The sequence below is a fragment of the Anas platyrhynchos genome, chromosome 4 (genome assembly GCF_047663525.1).
Source record: "Anas platyrhynchos isolate ZD024472 breed Pekin duck chromosome 4, IASCAAS_PekinDuck_T2T, whole genome shotgun sequence".
NCBI classification, from domain to species: Eukaryota; Metazoa; Chordata; class Aves; order Anseriformes; family Anatidae; genus Anas; species Anas platyrhynchos.
The window spans coordinates 58,821,320-58,834,705 of NC_092590.1; the positions used below are offsets into that span (position 1 = coordinate 58,821,320).

The window sequence follows — 13,386 nt, forward strand, 5'->3', positions numbered from 1 at the left end:
AAAAAAAATCTTCCTCCTTTTAGTATTTTTTTTAAATGCATACCATGATTCTTACTTTAAATTAGTTTTCAAATTCGATCATGTCAAAGTAGCCACTATGAAGTAATAGCCATGTCTAGGGATCCTCTTTACTTTCTGAGGTTAATAGCCTGTGGTAGAGTCAGTTTCAGTGAAAGAAGCTTCTGCATTTCCCACGTCAGTTAACCAAGAGGGCATGTGAAGCATACTGACAGAGCAAATCCTGCCCCTCACACAATGTACAGCATTCCTACTGACAAAATGTTACTGCATTGCTAGGTGCTGTTGAACTGCACCTGTTTTTTTTTTCAAATTTTCTCACTGAACCAGAGGGCTAGGGAGTGATTTGAATAGAAACTGCCCAAGAAATAGAACACAGTTCAGTATATGACCTTAAAATATGGTTGAAACTTTCAGAACCCAGTGAAAAACAACAACAAAGAATGAGCAGAACCAGAATCTCAGAATAATATCACAGACAACTAACAGAACTCATCAATAGCTGAAAATATTGTACGTGAGAAGAGACAAAAAGTAGCCTACAATGGAGAGGGCTCTGCTCTAATTTCTGTTTTCTTGTACTAGGCCAGTAAAACATGTACAAACAAATACACATTCCAGATGGCTAAGGCAAGCACAGTCATTCCTAATGGATTCAAGACATTGTTTAATACCAACTTCACTCTCGTGGAAGCAGAGTTATCTCTACAAAACTGCCAAGGTCAGTGAAAGCATAAGTTGCCTGCTATGCGAGTATCATTGCACCATCAGAACAGCCCAGGAGATTCACTCTAGGTAAGTGTCCCCATCCACATTAAGCAACATCCACTGATAAATTGTGCTTGCATAGGCATTAGAAGACCTTAACTAGAGCACAATTACATGGAAATTGAGCAATAATCAGGCATAACTAATTCATAAAAAGTCAACATATAGATCATAGTTTTATTTGTTAAATCTTGCCATCTGTTGCATATGTTGTAAGAAGAAAAATCAAGGGAGGAAAGAAGACGATTTTTCCCCTACAGTGATTAAACTCATTTGAATTCTTCCATCTCCTTTCAGATCATAATACACATAAGTTCCTTGACTTAAGGCCATTTTGCAAGTTTCTAACAGCAAAGAAACAATGAAAAATAAGATTATCATCTGAAATGATGCCAAGCATTTCAAAACAATTTAAAAATTATAAAATGTATCTTTTCTTCTATTTTACTCTTTTTGTTTCCAAAACAGTTTCAAACCATGCCACCTGCTATGTTAAGAAACAAGCAAGTTTTTTATATTGTTTATAAAAGTTAGCAAAATTAGTTTTATATAGTAGCAGAAAAATAACTCTCTAGTGAACAAACATACAGAAAGAGAAGTTAATTTCCAAGGCTCTTATATTCAAGAGGACAAAAACAATGTATTTATGGACTTATATATTTCCATTTTCAATTTAAAAAAAAAATCACTGATCAGTAGAATGTGACAGTAGGAAGTCACATTATCATACCTTAACAGTAAGCATGCACAGACAGACATATATCTAAATCTATTTGCGACTTTATTAAAAATGAATTTTCTGAAGATGAGCATTTTGCTATGTTTTTCCTGTCATATTCTGTAGTTTGGAATAATCCTCAAAGACTTCAAAACTCTTAATGGAGCATAAGTATTTACATAACGTGGGTGCATATATGCATATGTGTACACATACAAATACATACACATACACACTTACAAGTAGTTACTTTGAATGCAGGTGGCTACATGTGAAAAACATGCAGGCACACATTACCTTCACATCCTTAAGGCAGATGCCTGGGAAAACCAAGCTGGATGGAGGGAAAAGCACAAGATAAAATATTAACTTTTACATAAAAGCAATGGGTGAGGGATTTAAGCTGAGCATTCTGGATTGAGATGTTGAGGATGTCATGTCTGTCTTTGACTATACCATCTCATTGCTTATTAGTAAGTAAAAAGCAAGTAGAATTATAAAGAGCTTACAAACTGACAACAAACATTATTGTACCAATAAGCACTTGAGTGGCATCCTCAACATTTGCAGTTTTGTACCTATTGCACTGGGCCAGATGAGCTGGTAGAGTACATTTTAAGTCTCATAGCCAGGCATCACTAACGGGCAAGCCTATCTGTTATAGAACCAGATTGTATTCTGCCTCTGTTCTTGCTATCTACTTCTCCAGTAACTGATCAGTGTGAGGCTGTAAACAGAACCATCTGCTGGTGTCAGTACTTTCTCCTAACCAGGTAATCGCTTTCTGTGTATTAATTGCTGCTCATTTCTTTCAGATATAATTTTTGAAAGGGAAAGAGGAGGCTAGAATAGGAAACTCACCAAGATTTGTCTTCCAACTTCCTTTACAGACAGCAAAAGTGTGGTTTAGGCAAGGTAATCTACAATAACAATTCCATTCACAGATCATTAAAACAAACTGCTAAGTGTACAATGTTAAAGTTTTATAGGTCTTGGCTTCACAAGTCAATTAAAGGCAGACTTAATCTTTTCAGCCTTACGTAAGCATGGCCACACAGTAGCCTGAAGGGACTGCTGGCTCCGGTCAATTTTAACAGATTGATTTATAAAGTGTTACAATGCATCTTAACTCCTTAATATGAGTCAGAATGGGATTTTCAGTCATATTAATCCATCTTTATTGATCACCTTTGGTTTCTGAAAGAAAATGGTTTCCTCTAAGAGTATGCAAGGTCTTTATGTAAAAGCACATGCAACATCACCTATGAGGAAAGCTTGGTATTTTTAACACCATCACTTAGCAATAACATAAACAATGTCTTGTATCAAACTTTTCTTATCCAGACTTAAGGAATGCTTGCATGAGACATATTGAAGGTTACACTAACTTCTGTTTTTTCAAGATGTTTGAAACTGATACATTACACTTGTCTATCTAAGAAGATATTAAACTCCAGTAACATTTCCATTACCCAAAAAATGAGTAAGATGACAGTTTTACACTTAAAAATTCTTTGAAAGTCAGTACCTGGTGTAGTCTTAGCCAACAGCTAAGTATACAAAATCTGCACAGCATGATACAATTAAATCAAGCGGTCCTGACAGCACAAATGGTTGCATGCAATGAACAGTTGTTTACTTCATGCAGCAAAGACAAAACTGAAGAATTCATCCAGTGGTAAGATGGCATCTGAGTAAAGGCTCTCAGGCAGAAAAGCATCTAGGTGAACCTATGTTCTGAGCATAGCACGTAAAACCATGAGTGCATCCGTGCTATTTTAGTTATTAATGCTGTTAAAAAAGATAGTTTAAAACTATTTTAGTTATCATCTTCTAATGTCAGAATGTTATCTTTCTAGTAGGCTAGCAATGACAAAATGGAAAAAAGAAAGCTATATTTCAGGAAAAAAATAGTACTTTGTGTTCTAAGAAAACAGAATATTCCTATATTATCCACATCAGGATTAATATATATAAATGTAAGGTATATTTTACATCATAGTATTTTGTTGTACCGGAAAAACTGCTCCTAAAATATATTTTACTAAGAAATACCTTCAAGGCATTGGGTTCCTTGTGGTATAATTCATACATTTCAAAAGAATTGCATATAGGATGAATGAGGTTCACAATGTCTGCCACTGGCATTGTTTACCTCCAGGTGGAATTAAATTCCCTGAACTCTGAAAAGCAACGTAATGGTAATGTGACATATGTGAAATCAGGTCATTTTATTTTTATATTTTTACAGGTCATTTTACCTGTATTTTGAATAATAGTTCATCAGGAAATTATATGGAAAAAAACAAACAAACAAACAAACAAACAAAAAAAAAACAAACTAAAAAAACACTAGAAGTTACTGAATACACAAATTAATCATTTTCTGTGCTAAATAAACATGAATTAATAGCACAGAAAACCTGAAAATTTCACTTCTTTCATGCTTTCCTTTTATATATTGACAGGACCACATTACTAATGTGGTCAGTTTCCCAGTCTCCAAGGATTGAGAAAACATTAATAGCTCTTGCTAGTAATATTTTTGGAATAACAAAGACATATAAACTCACAAGTTCAGAACTGCAAGTTGAAGACTGCATCAAGAATTTACTACAATCCTCATTTCAGTTTTTAAGGAGCAACTAAATTAATGGCAAGATCAATTTCCTTTAGCCCTCACATTCACATTCTGGTAATGAAACACTTGACACAAATTTAGACACTGAAAACAGAATCATAGAACTTAATAGTTTGCTTCTACAAAAATAGGGAAGTGCAGTTCTCAGGGATGGATTCTTCACCGTTCTATGAGACCCACTGCTTAACTCATCCCTACAGAAGATAAGCTGAATACCAGATTAGGGAAAGGGAGGAGATACAACTTTTCAAGTATGACTGATAGAAGCATGAAAATGGGTGAAAAAAAAAAAAAAAAAAAAAAAGGCAAGGCATGGTTTTCTAAAAAAAGTGTTTAAAATTGTTTCTAGGGGCAAGGGTTGGAAGTTTGAGGGAACAGGGGAGGGGAAACAATTGCCTTGGAAAGAAAAGCTGACAAAATGTTCAACAGTGCAATAAAAGCATCTGAGCCTTTTCACATAGACTAAATAGATCAGATCATAAGAAGCCCTTTATAGTAAAATCAAGTCCTTGCTTCATTCAAGAGTGGGTTGTTGGTTTTTGATTGTTGCTTTTTGTTGTTCCCCCCTTTCCTAAAAAAAAAAGACCAATTTATGTTTTGTTCTTTAATGATGTAAAGAAAAAAAAATGCTGAAATTTAAAATTAGTTTGAGTTCAACACATGAAAGTCCTTCACATATTATATGAAATATTTTTACTTATCTCATTATCTAGCTCTAACATGCTAATTAAAAGAAGACGAAGAAAAAAATATAAATCTGTTTATGATTGGCCAACGGAAGTAGAAGTCTTTGTTTTACTGGTTGTAATGCATACAGGGGTGGGTGAGGGATGGGCTGCAAAACCAAGAGGTTCACAACACAGGGCCATTTCCAAGGTTAGCTATGTGCACAGTTAAAATACGGGAGCTGTGGGGGACTTCCTTTGTATTTAAATAAATGAGAATGCTCTTTCCCATGCCTAGTGGAGAGAGATACATGAGACTTCCAGCACAGTGCAAACCTTTCATTCAAACTGCAATCCCCACTTGGGATCTAGTGCTTCAAGAAACTGCTGTATGACACATCTCAGCTCTCCTCAGAGAAACAAGATTGACAAGGGGCGAACAACTTTAGAATAGTATCATCAACTCCAAACCTAGTGTGGTTTGCAGTCATGCAAAGTGTGATCTAGAAAGGGTGCTATGATGTTAGCCATGCCAATACTTCAGAGCTCTCCATATCACAGCTTCAGTCACTCCTCTGAGTGCTCCGGCACTGCATGAACAATCTAAATTCACATCAAAACAACAGCATCAGAGTGCCTCACAGCAGTAGAAAACCAATAGTGCTGCATGACTTATTCTTGAACAGTAATTGCAAAATCATTTTAAAATGAGATCAGAATTGCTGCAGCTATTCTTGAGTTTCTTTGATTCTCTTTATTCAATTCCTGTGGTTACCCAGGAAGCATTAGAGTAACAATACACATATGGAATGAAGTCAGTGAAGTTTTCTTCAGATTGTACCACTGGGGGGGGCGGGGAGGGGATGACACAACCAAATATGCTTAGCAGATGTAGCTGATATAGCGTCACCATATACAGATAAACCTTAAGTCTCAGGGATAAAAATATATATATATCCTTAAGGACTTAGTATGAAAATTATGGCATTACATATCTGTACTACATTTGCACTGTTGCTAAGAATTGACAATTACCAGGATGCATTTGCACAGCCCCAAACACATCTGATGAGACTTTAATCACCATAATCACCACTGGGTGAAAACTTCTTTTTATTTTTTGATTTTTTTTTAAAAGGAGTAGTTCACTGTGAATAAAAAGTAAATAAAAAAATAAGGTTATGTACAGACAAAGAATCACTCAGCTATATGGAGAGCACACCAAATATTTACACTGTGTTAAACAATTTCCTTTGGGTGACAGTTGTGGTCAGTGAACTACAATAGCTAATCTGCTATGAAGATTCTTCATGCCCCGCTGGATCACAAGCTTACTAGAGCTAGTCCTCCAGTAGAACTTGATAGAAACAAAAGAGCAACTGCTACCAGGGTAAAAAGGCATTCCTTGACTGTAAAAAAACATGTGTTTTCCTGAGAAACAGTTTCAACTAACTTCAGCTGTATCTGATATTCCATCAGAATGCTACACTAAAGGAGAAACAAGTGAACAAGAGCATAACTAGCAACTTTTTGTGCTACAGTATTTCTTATTTAAGTATCATTTAAGATTACGTTTTATGTTGTTTAGGCATGGTTTGACACAACCATTTAGCAAGAAAAAAAAAATACGATGCTGCTGCTCTAGAAAAAGTCCTTTAACGGGGGACAGAATGTTCAGACACTAATATCTCCATTAATTTCTCACTGTAAAAGTGACTCCAAAAGCATGAAGTGTCAAAGCTGAGATTATGATCCTCATTTTTTCTGCAGTTTTTCCTCCATCCATGAAAGATTAGAGAAACACAACTTAAAATACTTCAGTACAATACCTACACTGCCAACAATACAGAGCAAGATTTAATGACAAAATTTTAAAATTAATTTCACAAAAATTTGGTTTAGAGGAAGGATTATCTGATATTACTTCAAGTCACACACACTTGTCACCTTCAGAAATAAATCAAGGCTATGACTTACAATTTCTTTATAATTCTCTTGTTGTATATGAATTTTAGCTATTAATAGCTCTCCCAATAAAAACTTGTAATATGCACTTGGAAAGTAGCACAGAAGATTTTATGAACACTACATTTAATTTCAGCAGACTGCAGATTATTTCCACTTTGCAGTTTTGAAACAACATTTCAGTTAGTCAAGATCTTCTACAGATCTGGAGAGATGCTAACTTGACTACAAGACTCTACTGACACAATTCGTACAAATTCTCTCTGCTCATACATCTGTGATTTCCAGGGAAAACAAAATCATTAGGAAAAACAGGAGAAACAAACCTGGGGCCTAACTTTAAGACCTCTTTGGACTCTCACCTGGCAACAAAGACTAAAGATATAATTTATATTTTTATTATTATTAAATCAAGTATACATTGAAACAAAGAATGGGATCTAGGGCTCCTAAGCAAAACCCACTAATCTTTCTGTCTGAAACAATTATATTAAAAATAAATAAATAAATAATGTGCTAAGAACTATGCAGATAAAACATAAAGGTAGTGTAATTCTTAGTGAACTCCAGTTCACCAAAATGTACAAATAAAATGCATGATTTCCTTCTATTAGTATAATGGCAAGAAACAATTTTTCACATCATTTCTTAAAGATGGTTTGGGCTGTAGCATAGTTGTAACCCTTGCTAGATGACAACTGTAAGTGAGCATTTTTTCTTTTATAGAAATGGCAGCAAAACATCAGTTATATGAATGCCAGCTAAGACTTACAAATCCTTAGGCTAATTTACTCTGACATTATCTTAATTGACTTCACCACAAACAGTGGGGTTTACAGTACAGAACACAGCAAATACTACTTCCAGATTGCTGTCCTATGATCTTTGTTGTTGTTGTTAATGAAGATAATAATAAGCTCCCTGCTTTACAGGAGTATATATTCTCATTTACTTCGTTTCTATTTCTGAAATGATTTGGGGATGAAAAATCTAATTCAAAGTCTAGGGAAGTTCACAAAGTCTCCTTTCTGATCTAATGAATGGCATAATCAACAGTGTCAATATGCAAACTACGAATGCTAATGACAACGGACCTTGATCAGCAAGCTTCACAAGCATGACAAAAGTTTTAGAAATCATTAGTTCCATCAGTGATTTAAGATCAGTGATTTAAGATCAAGTGCATTGTTAAGTGAATTTGATTTGAAGTATTTGTGAACTACTGCATTATGTTTAGGATTTTCTGCGTGTTCAACATTACACAACAGGGCACAACAGGTTCCAATCCATCTGCCACTGTGTCATTTGCATACAGGTCAAAACAGGCACCTTCTATAAACTCAGGTCTTCTTCTGCGATGGTTGGGAAAGTGGAACCCACCATACTGTGCCATGTTATAGTACAGACCAGGAACATCAGCACCAAACTATAAGATACATAAGTTAATGAATCAGCAAATTTTATACAAGAGAAGCAGTAACAACTACTTGTTAAAATTTGTTAAGAGTTGTTAGGTCAATTCACTCAGATTTCATTTTAAAAAGTGTAAGTGATAGATTTCACAGGTTTGAATATGTCTTATTTATTTCTGGGAAGACAGATTAAAGCCATCTGTTTCTTGTTGCAGTGTTTATTGTTAAAACTTTTCATTGTTCTACAACCCTTTTCATATAACACAACTCTTATCCTTTTCAAAACAAAATTGCTACAAAAGGGAAAAACACTTCAAATGCTTTGATACGTGAAAGAAAGCCATAATGATTTTCCTTCACAAAAATTTTCAGTTTGATTTCATTTCAAATCTCAAAACAAAGCCTGATTTGGAAGCCTTGGTGAAATATATTCACTTATTGTTAGTGCTCAGATGCGTTTTGGAAACAAAAACATTTTGTGAACATTGCGTGTAAACTTATATTATTGTAAATAGACAAGTAAATAATTTCTGTTAATGAAATTTAACCTCTTTATCTCTGGATTTAATTTACTCTTACAGATTTTCATTAAAATATTTTTTCTATTTCCTGTAGTGTAGTTCTTAAAACATAAGACATGCATCATAGCTCTTGCCCTGGTAGAATAAGTCTTTTCTAGAGGTCTTCACACAATTTCTATTAAGATAAGTAAATTAGAAGAACTATCAATCTTTCATTGCCATGTATTTTTTTTTTCCAAGGGAAAAGTTTTATTTATTATAGCATCCCTTCCAAATCAAAATACATACGAAGATTTATCACTTAAAATAAGTGGTATAAGACTTTTTAAAAAGTTTTGTTCTGATTGAAACAAAAAAAAAACCAAAAACACAATGATGTGAAAAAACACACACACACACAAAAACCAACATATTACACCTCCCTAAGCAGGTTTCAAGATCAGAGAACATTTTTTGCTATTTCAGTTGAGCAACATAAACAAAACCAGAGCAGTTTTCCCTAAGCACTTTCTCCTCATAACATGTAAATTAATAATAGCTTTTGTGTATTCTCATTTATCTAAATAAGAATTAGTTAATTTATATAGTTATATTATATCCTGATTTGCTAGAAGTGACACACAGACAAAAGTCAGAACAAATTTACTCCACTTAAGCAGCACACGAACACTTCTCAACAAAAACTACTACTCTTCATAGACAGACTGACACATATGCCTCAATAGCCACATACAGAATGAGCATAAAATAATCAGCCATATTATTGCAAAAGAAAAGAAAGTTCTTACACACTTTTAATACCACGTTACTAATGGAAAATACAACACTAGTGTACATCAAGATGTTTATACATATACAATTAGTGTTAATTTTTCTTTTTTTTTTTTTTTTCCAGATTGTTTTATTTTTGTCTTAATAAATTGCCAGATCAAGATACGACAACTTTCATTTATGCACTCATGGAATTACTTGGTATGTGAGGGAGCAGAGAGAACAATACAGAGTTGGAGACTAAGAAGGCTATAACCTTTCTCCTAATACCTGCCATCTCTTTTCTCCTTTTAACAGTGCTGAAAATTTACATTATCCCCAGCTGCTGTTTTGCACTTTGACTTTTTCCTCTAAATACTCCAAAGCCAACAAAAATAAAGTGAGTCATAGCCAAGGACTGTCTCCCTCGGTCTGCATACCTGTAAACCAGGCAACCACAAGATTTGCTGGGTGAGTGAAGTTTGGGAGCTTATACCTCTCTATTCAAATGAAAAATTCACTTTAAGATCAGATTTGGATACTTACAGTCTCAAGCAGCTTCACTGAATCATTACCATAAGACATAATAATTCCACATGAACAAGGACTATTTATCATGTATCATGTTATGAGAAGTATTACTAATTAATATTTTCATTAATTTAAATAATGTAGATAGTGCATAATATAACGTAGATCTGATCACAGTTCGAGTACTCCTAAGCATTAAATATATATACAAAATAATTCATAATTTGTAACTCTTAAGGACAGATAAAAAGGGAAACTTCTCACCCCAGTTAGTTGGTCAACAGCAGCAGTTATTTCTGCTTTGAAACAATGCATACATATATATATATGAATATATAAAGTCAGAACTTATGTTTCATGGTTCAGAAGTAATTCACATTCTAAAACCAGATAGAAATTGACTTATCTGAAGAAATCTCAAGTAGGTAGTGTGAAGTACAAGTTTAAAAACAACCAAGAACTCATGTATATCCATCTATTTATAAGTATATATTTAAAATACTTTTTGCTGTGCTAAGTAAATCAAGGGGGCGAAAAAAGTCATGGTCTAACCTTTCTCTGAATCTGAAACACTTCCAAATGGGTGCTCTGAGAAGCGATGGCAATCTCATTTCCCACTTGTAGAATACAAAACATGGATTGGAGGGGGGGTGAGGGGAGAGGTGTCCTATATGACACACCACAGTGACATTTTTAAATTAGAAGAGCATTTCATTTTTAACTGCCCCACCCTTCATTATAATGAAGCAGCAAAGAGATTTAAAAGTCCATCCAAGAACTGTTAGGCTATGCCAGATGAAGACACAAGCTACTTTTCTTTCTTCTGGTGTACACAAATAAAATGAGGTCCTAGTACTGTGAAACAGTATTCTCATTCTAAATGGAGCATAGTACTCCCAATTCCCATTGACTTCAAGTGCTCATGTTAAGTATTATTTGTTGCACTGAAACATTTTTCAGTCTCAGGAGGTTTAAGCTCCACTTGCATGAATAATATCCATTTTCCCATGCAACTCATAGATTCAGGGAAAACTGTTCTTCATGCAAATTAGGTTATACCATGAATAGAATTAACCTAAAACAAAGGTATAAGAAAAAAAGACATAGAAAGCTTCCCTTCCATCTACATTTCAAGTATGGGGGTGGAGAAAATCGTCTGCTCTCTGTGTGGATTGCAGATCATTTGGGTACTGTAAAGAACTCAATGGAAACTGTAGATATTGCTGTTGTATCCTGTAGGTGCTCAAACTATTATTTCCCTTTTTATTTCAAATAAGTGACAAAATAAACCTACTGTAAAACATCCTTTGTTAACAGTATCAGTTGTGTTCTTTTTGTCTTTTTTTTTTTTTTAAACTGTTTTTTTTTGGAAGCAGCAACGTGAAAATACAAAACCAAAACTATCTGGTCTCTGCTGAGAAGTTCTACATTCCCTAAAATTCCCAGTTTATTTCCATACAATTAGATGGATTGAGATTGCACGCAATTGGTATTTCCATGCAATTGGTGGGAATCCAGCTCCCACCCACTACTACAGGAATACATTTCTAAAGTGCAAGTAAACACGCCTGAAAACATAGTCTAACACAGCTGTGATCAACAGTCCCCATACATTTCTCTCACACTAGAGAGAGCACTGGCAGAAAAACCACTTCGCTCATTTTTGGAAATACTTAGGGTATTCAGTGGCAAACAGAGGAAATAAAACTGTCCATAAGAAGGTAAAAATGCTAACATAATCCCCCACAAACCCCCTGACACACCACCTCCACTCTATCAGAAGTAGCTTAGCTTACACAAAGTGAAGAATTAATGACAAATAGATGAAATGTAGAACATGTGGCATACTTGCTTTAACAAGCTCCTTCTTCCTACTGCTTCCAGAGTCTCTGGTAATAACATCCCTCGTAATACACAATTTTTATCCAAGCCTTTTTGCCTACGAAGTAGGACTCATTTTTCTTATGGCTTTGGAATGACCTATTCTGCAAGGTGTCTCATTCATCTCATTTTACTCACCTCACATAGCTCTGTATCTATCCATGATATCTAATTAGGGCTAGATTCTACTGGCAGAAGAGGGTGAGGGAGAATTAAGAACGATACCCTGCAAGAAGTCTATGACAAACTGCAATCCAGCATTACTTTCTTAATTCTTTTCATCTGTTTCCAATGCAGATGTGCCCAAATTGGCACACGAAACTCAATTAAGAAACCAGGAAACATGCCTGCCTCCAATTAAAACAGAGAGGGAAGAGCATACCTCACATAACTTCTTAACCAGGTCCCACCTTCCCACCCAGTACTAAAGAACGGAAAGCCTTTTCAAAAAGAAAAAAAAAAAAGCAAAAGAAGTGTTTTCCAAAAGTGAAATGACATGTTGAATCATAGAGTATCAGTTTAAAATGACACTGTCTTTCAACAAAATATTTCTTCTATTCTGCTGCTGATTAATTTCTTATGCAGAATATTTGTCAATGTATCTTTATGCATGCACTGGTATATAATGTAGTAATTGAGCTCAATAATGGAAAACTGTCACTTTACTTGACTTACTGTTCCATTAACATGGCCCGCTTCATGGTTGAAAAGTTACTTTAAGATATGCTTGAACCACAAAGTATTTTTCAGACGCTTCCTCTCTGCTCCCAAGGGTTCCTTCTTTACTTGCACATTTCCATACAGAAAATATTACAGAAACTAATACAGATGGAATGGATATGCCTGTATTTTCTCCTCACTGCCATGACCAGGGTGATTTCTCAAATCTTCATAACTTCTTATCATTAAAATAAAATAACACCTTATTGACCTAAACAGACATTTACAAATACACACAGTGATGATGCAAAGACATCCCTTATCCATCAAAATACAGCTTGGCAGGGATGTCATTTAACAGTAATTCATGGCCACTTTTCAAATGTGTAACTACCAGATTCACATACAGACTGTATGCAACAGATCCTGACCTCTGCTGAAAATTTCATTTTTAAACTTTCTCTTGGAATAAATATAGCTTACTCACCATCACTGAAATATTCAGTAGTAGTTCTCAAGACAGGCTTCAAGTGACCTATATTAGATGCAGTTTGGAGTGAAGCTCATTATAAATGAATTATTGACTACAATACAGGTGGATGCATTTATCTTGTCTTTCCCCTTCACTGAGTTATATCAATACACATTTGTATGCTTTAGGCTTCAGGTTTAAGACATTTTTTGAGAAATGGATAGTATCAAGACAGAAGCACTACCTGTGCTATCAGACAGGAAGTTATTTTCTGAATTGCTGCAGGTTTCATCAGTGGGTAGGAACTGTGCTGGATCAGACAGAATGTTATTTGGATTATATAACCCTTTCAGCTAATATCACAATTCGGATATTTGGGATCTC

At 34.7% G+C, this 13,386-nt stretch overlaps 1 protein-coding gene across 4 annotated transcripts in view; it reads right to left on the bottom strand.

The window, feature by feature from the left end:
* PCDH7 (protocadherin 7) overlaps nucleotides 1–13,386 on the bottom strand; it is a 290,144-nt gene that overhangs the window by 80,388 nt on the left and 196,370 nt on the right. The window contains exon 3 of one of the 4 annotated variants that reach the window (XM_072037713.1): nucleotides 1,802–1,838. The exons of the other annotated variants lie outside the window; for them this stretch is intronic. Within the exon in view, the coding sequence (XP_071893814.1) occupies nucleotides 1,804–1,838 (35 nt within the window). The 3' untranslated portion in view covers nucleotides 1,802–1,803. The remainder of the gene's footprint in view (nucleotides 1–1,801; nucleotides 1,839–13,386) is intronic. 4 annotated transcript variants of the gene reach the window in all.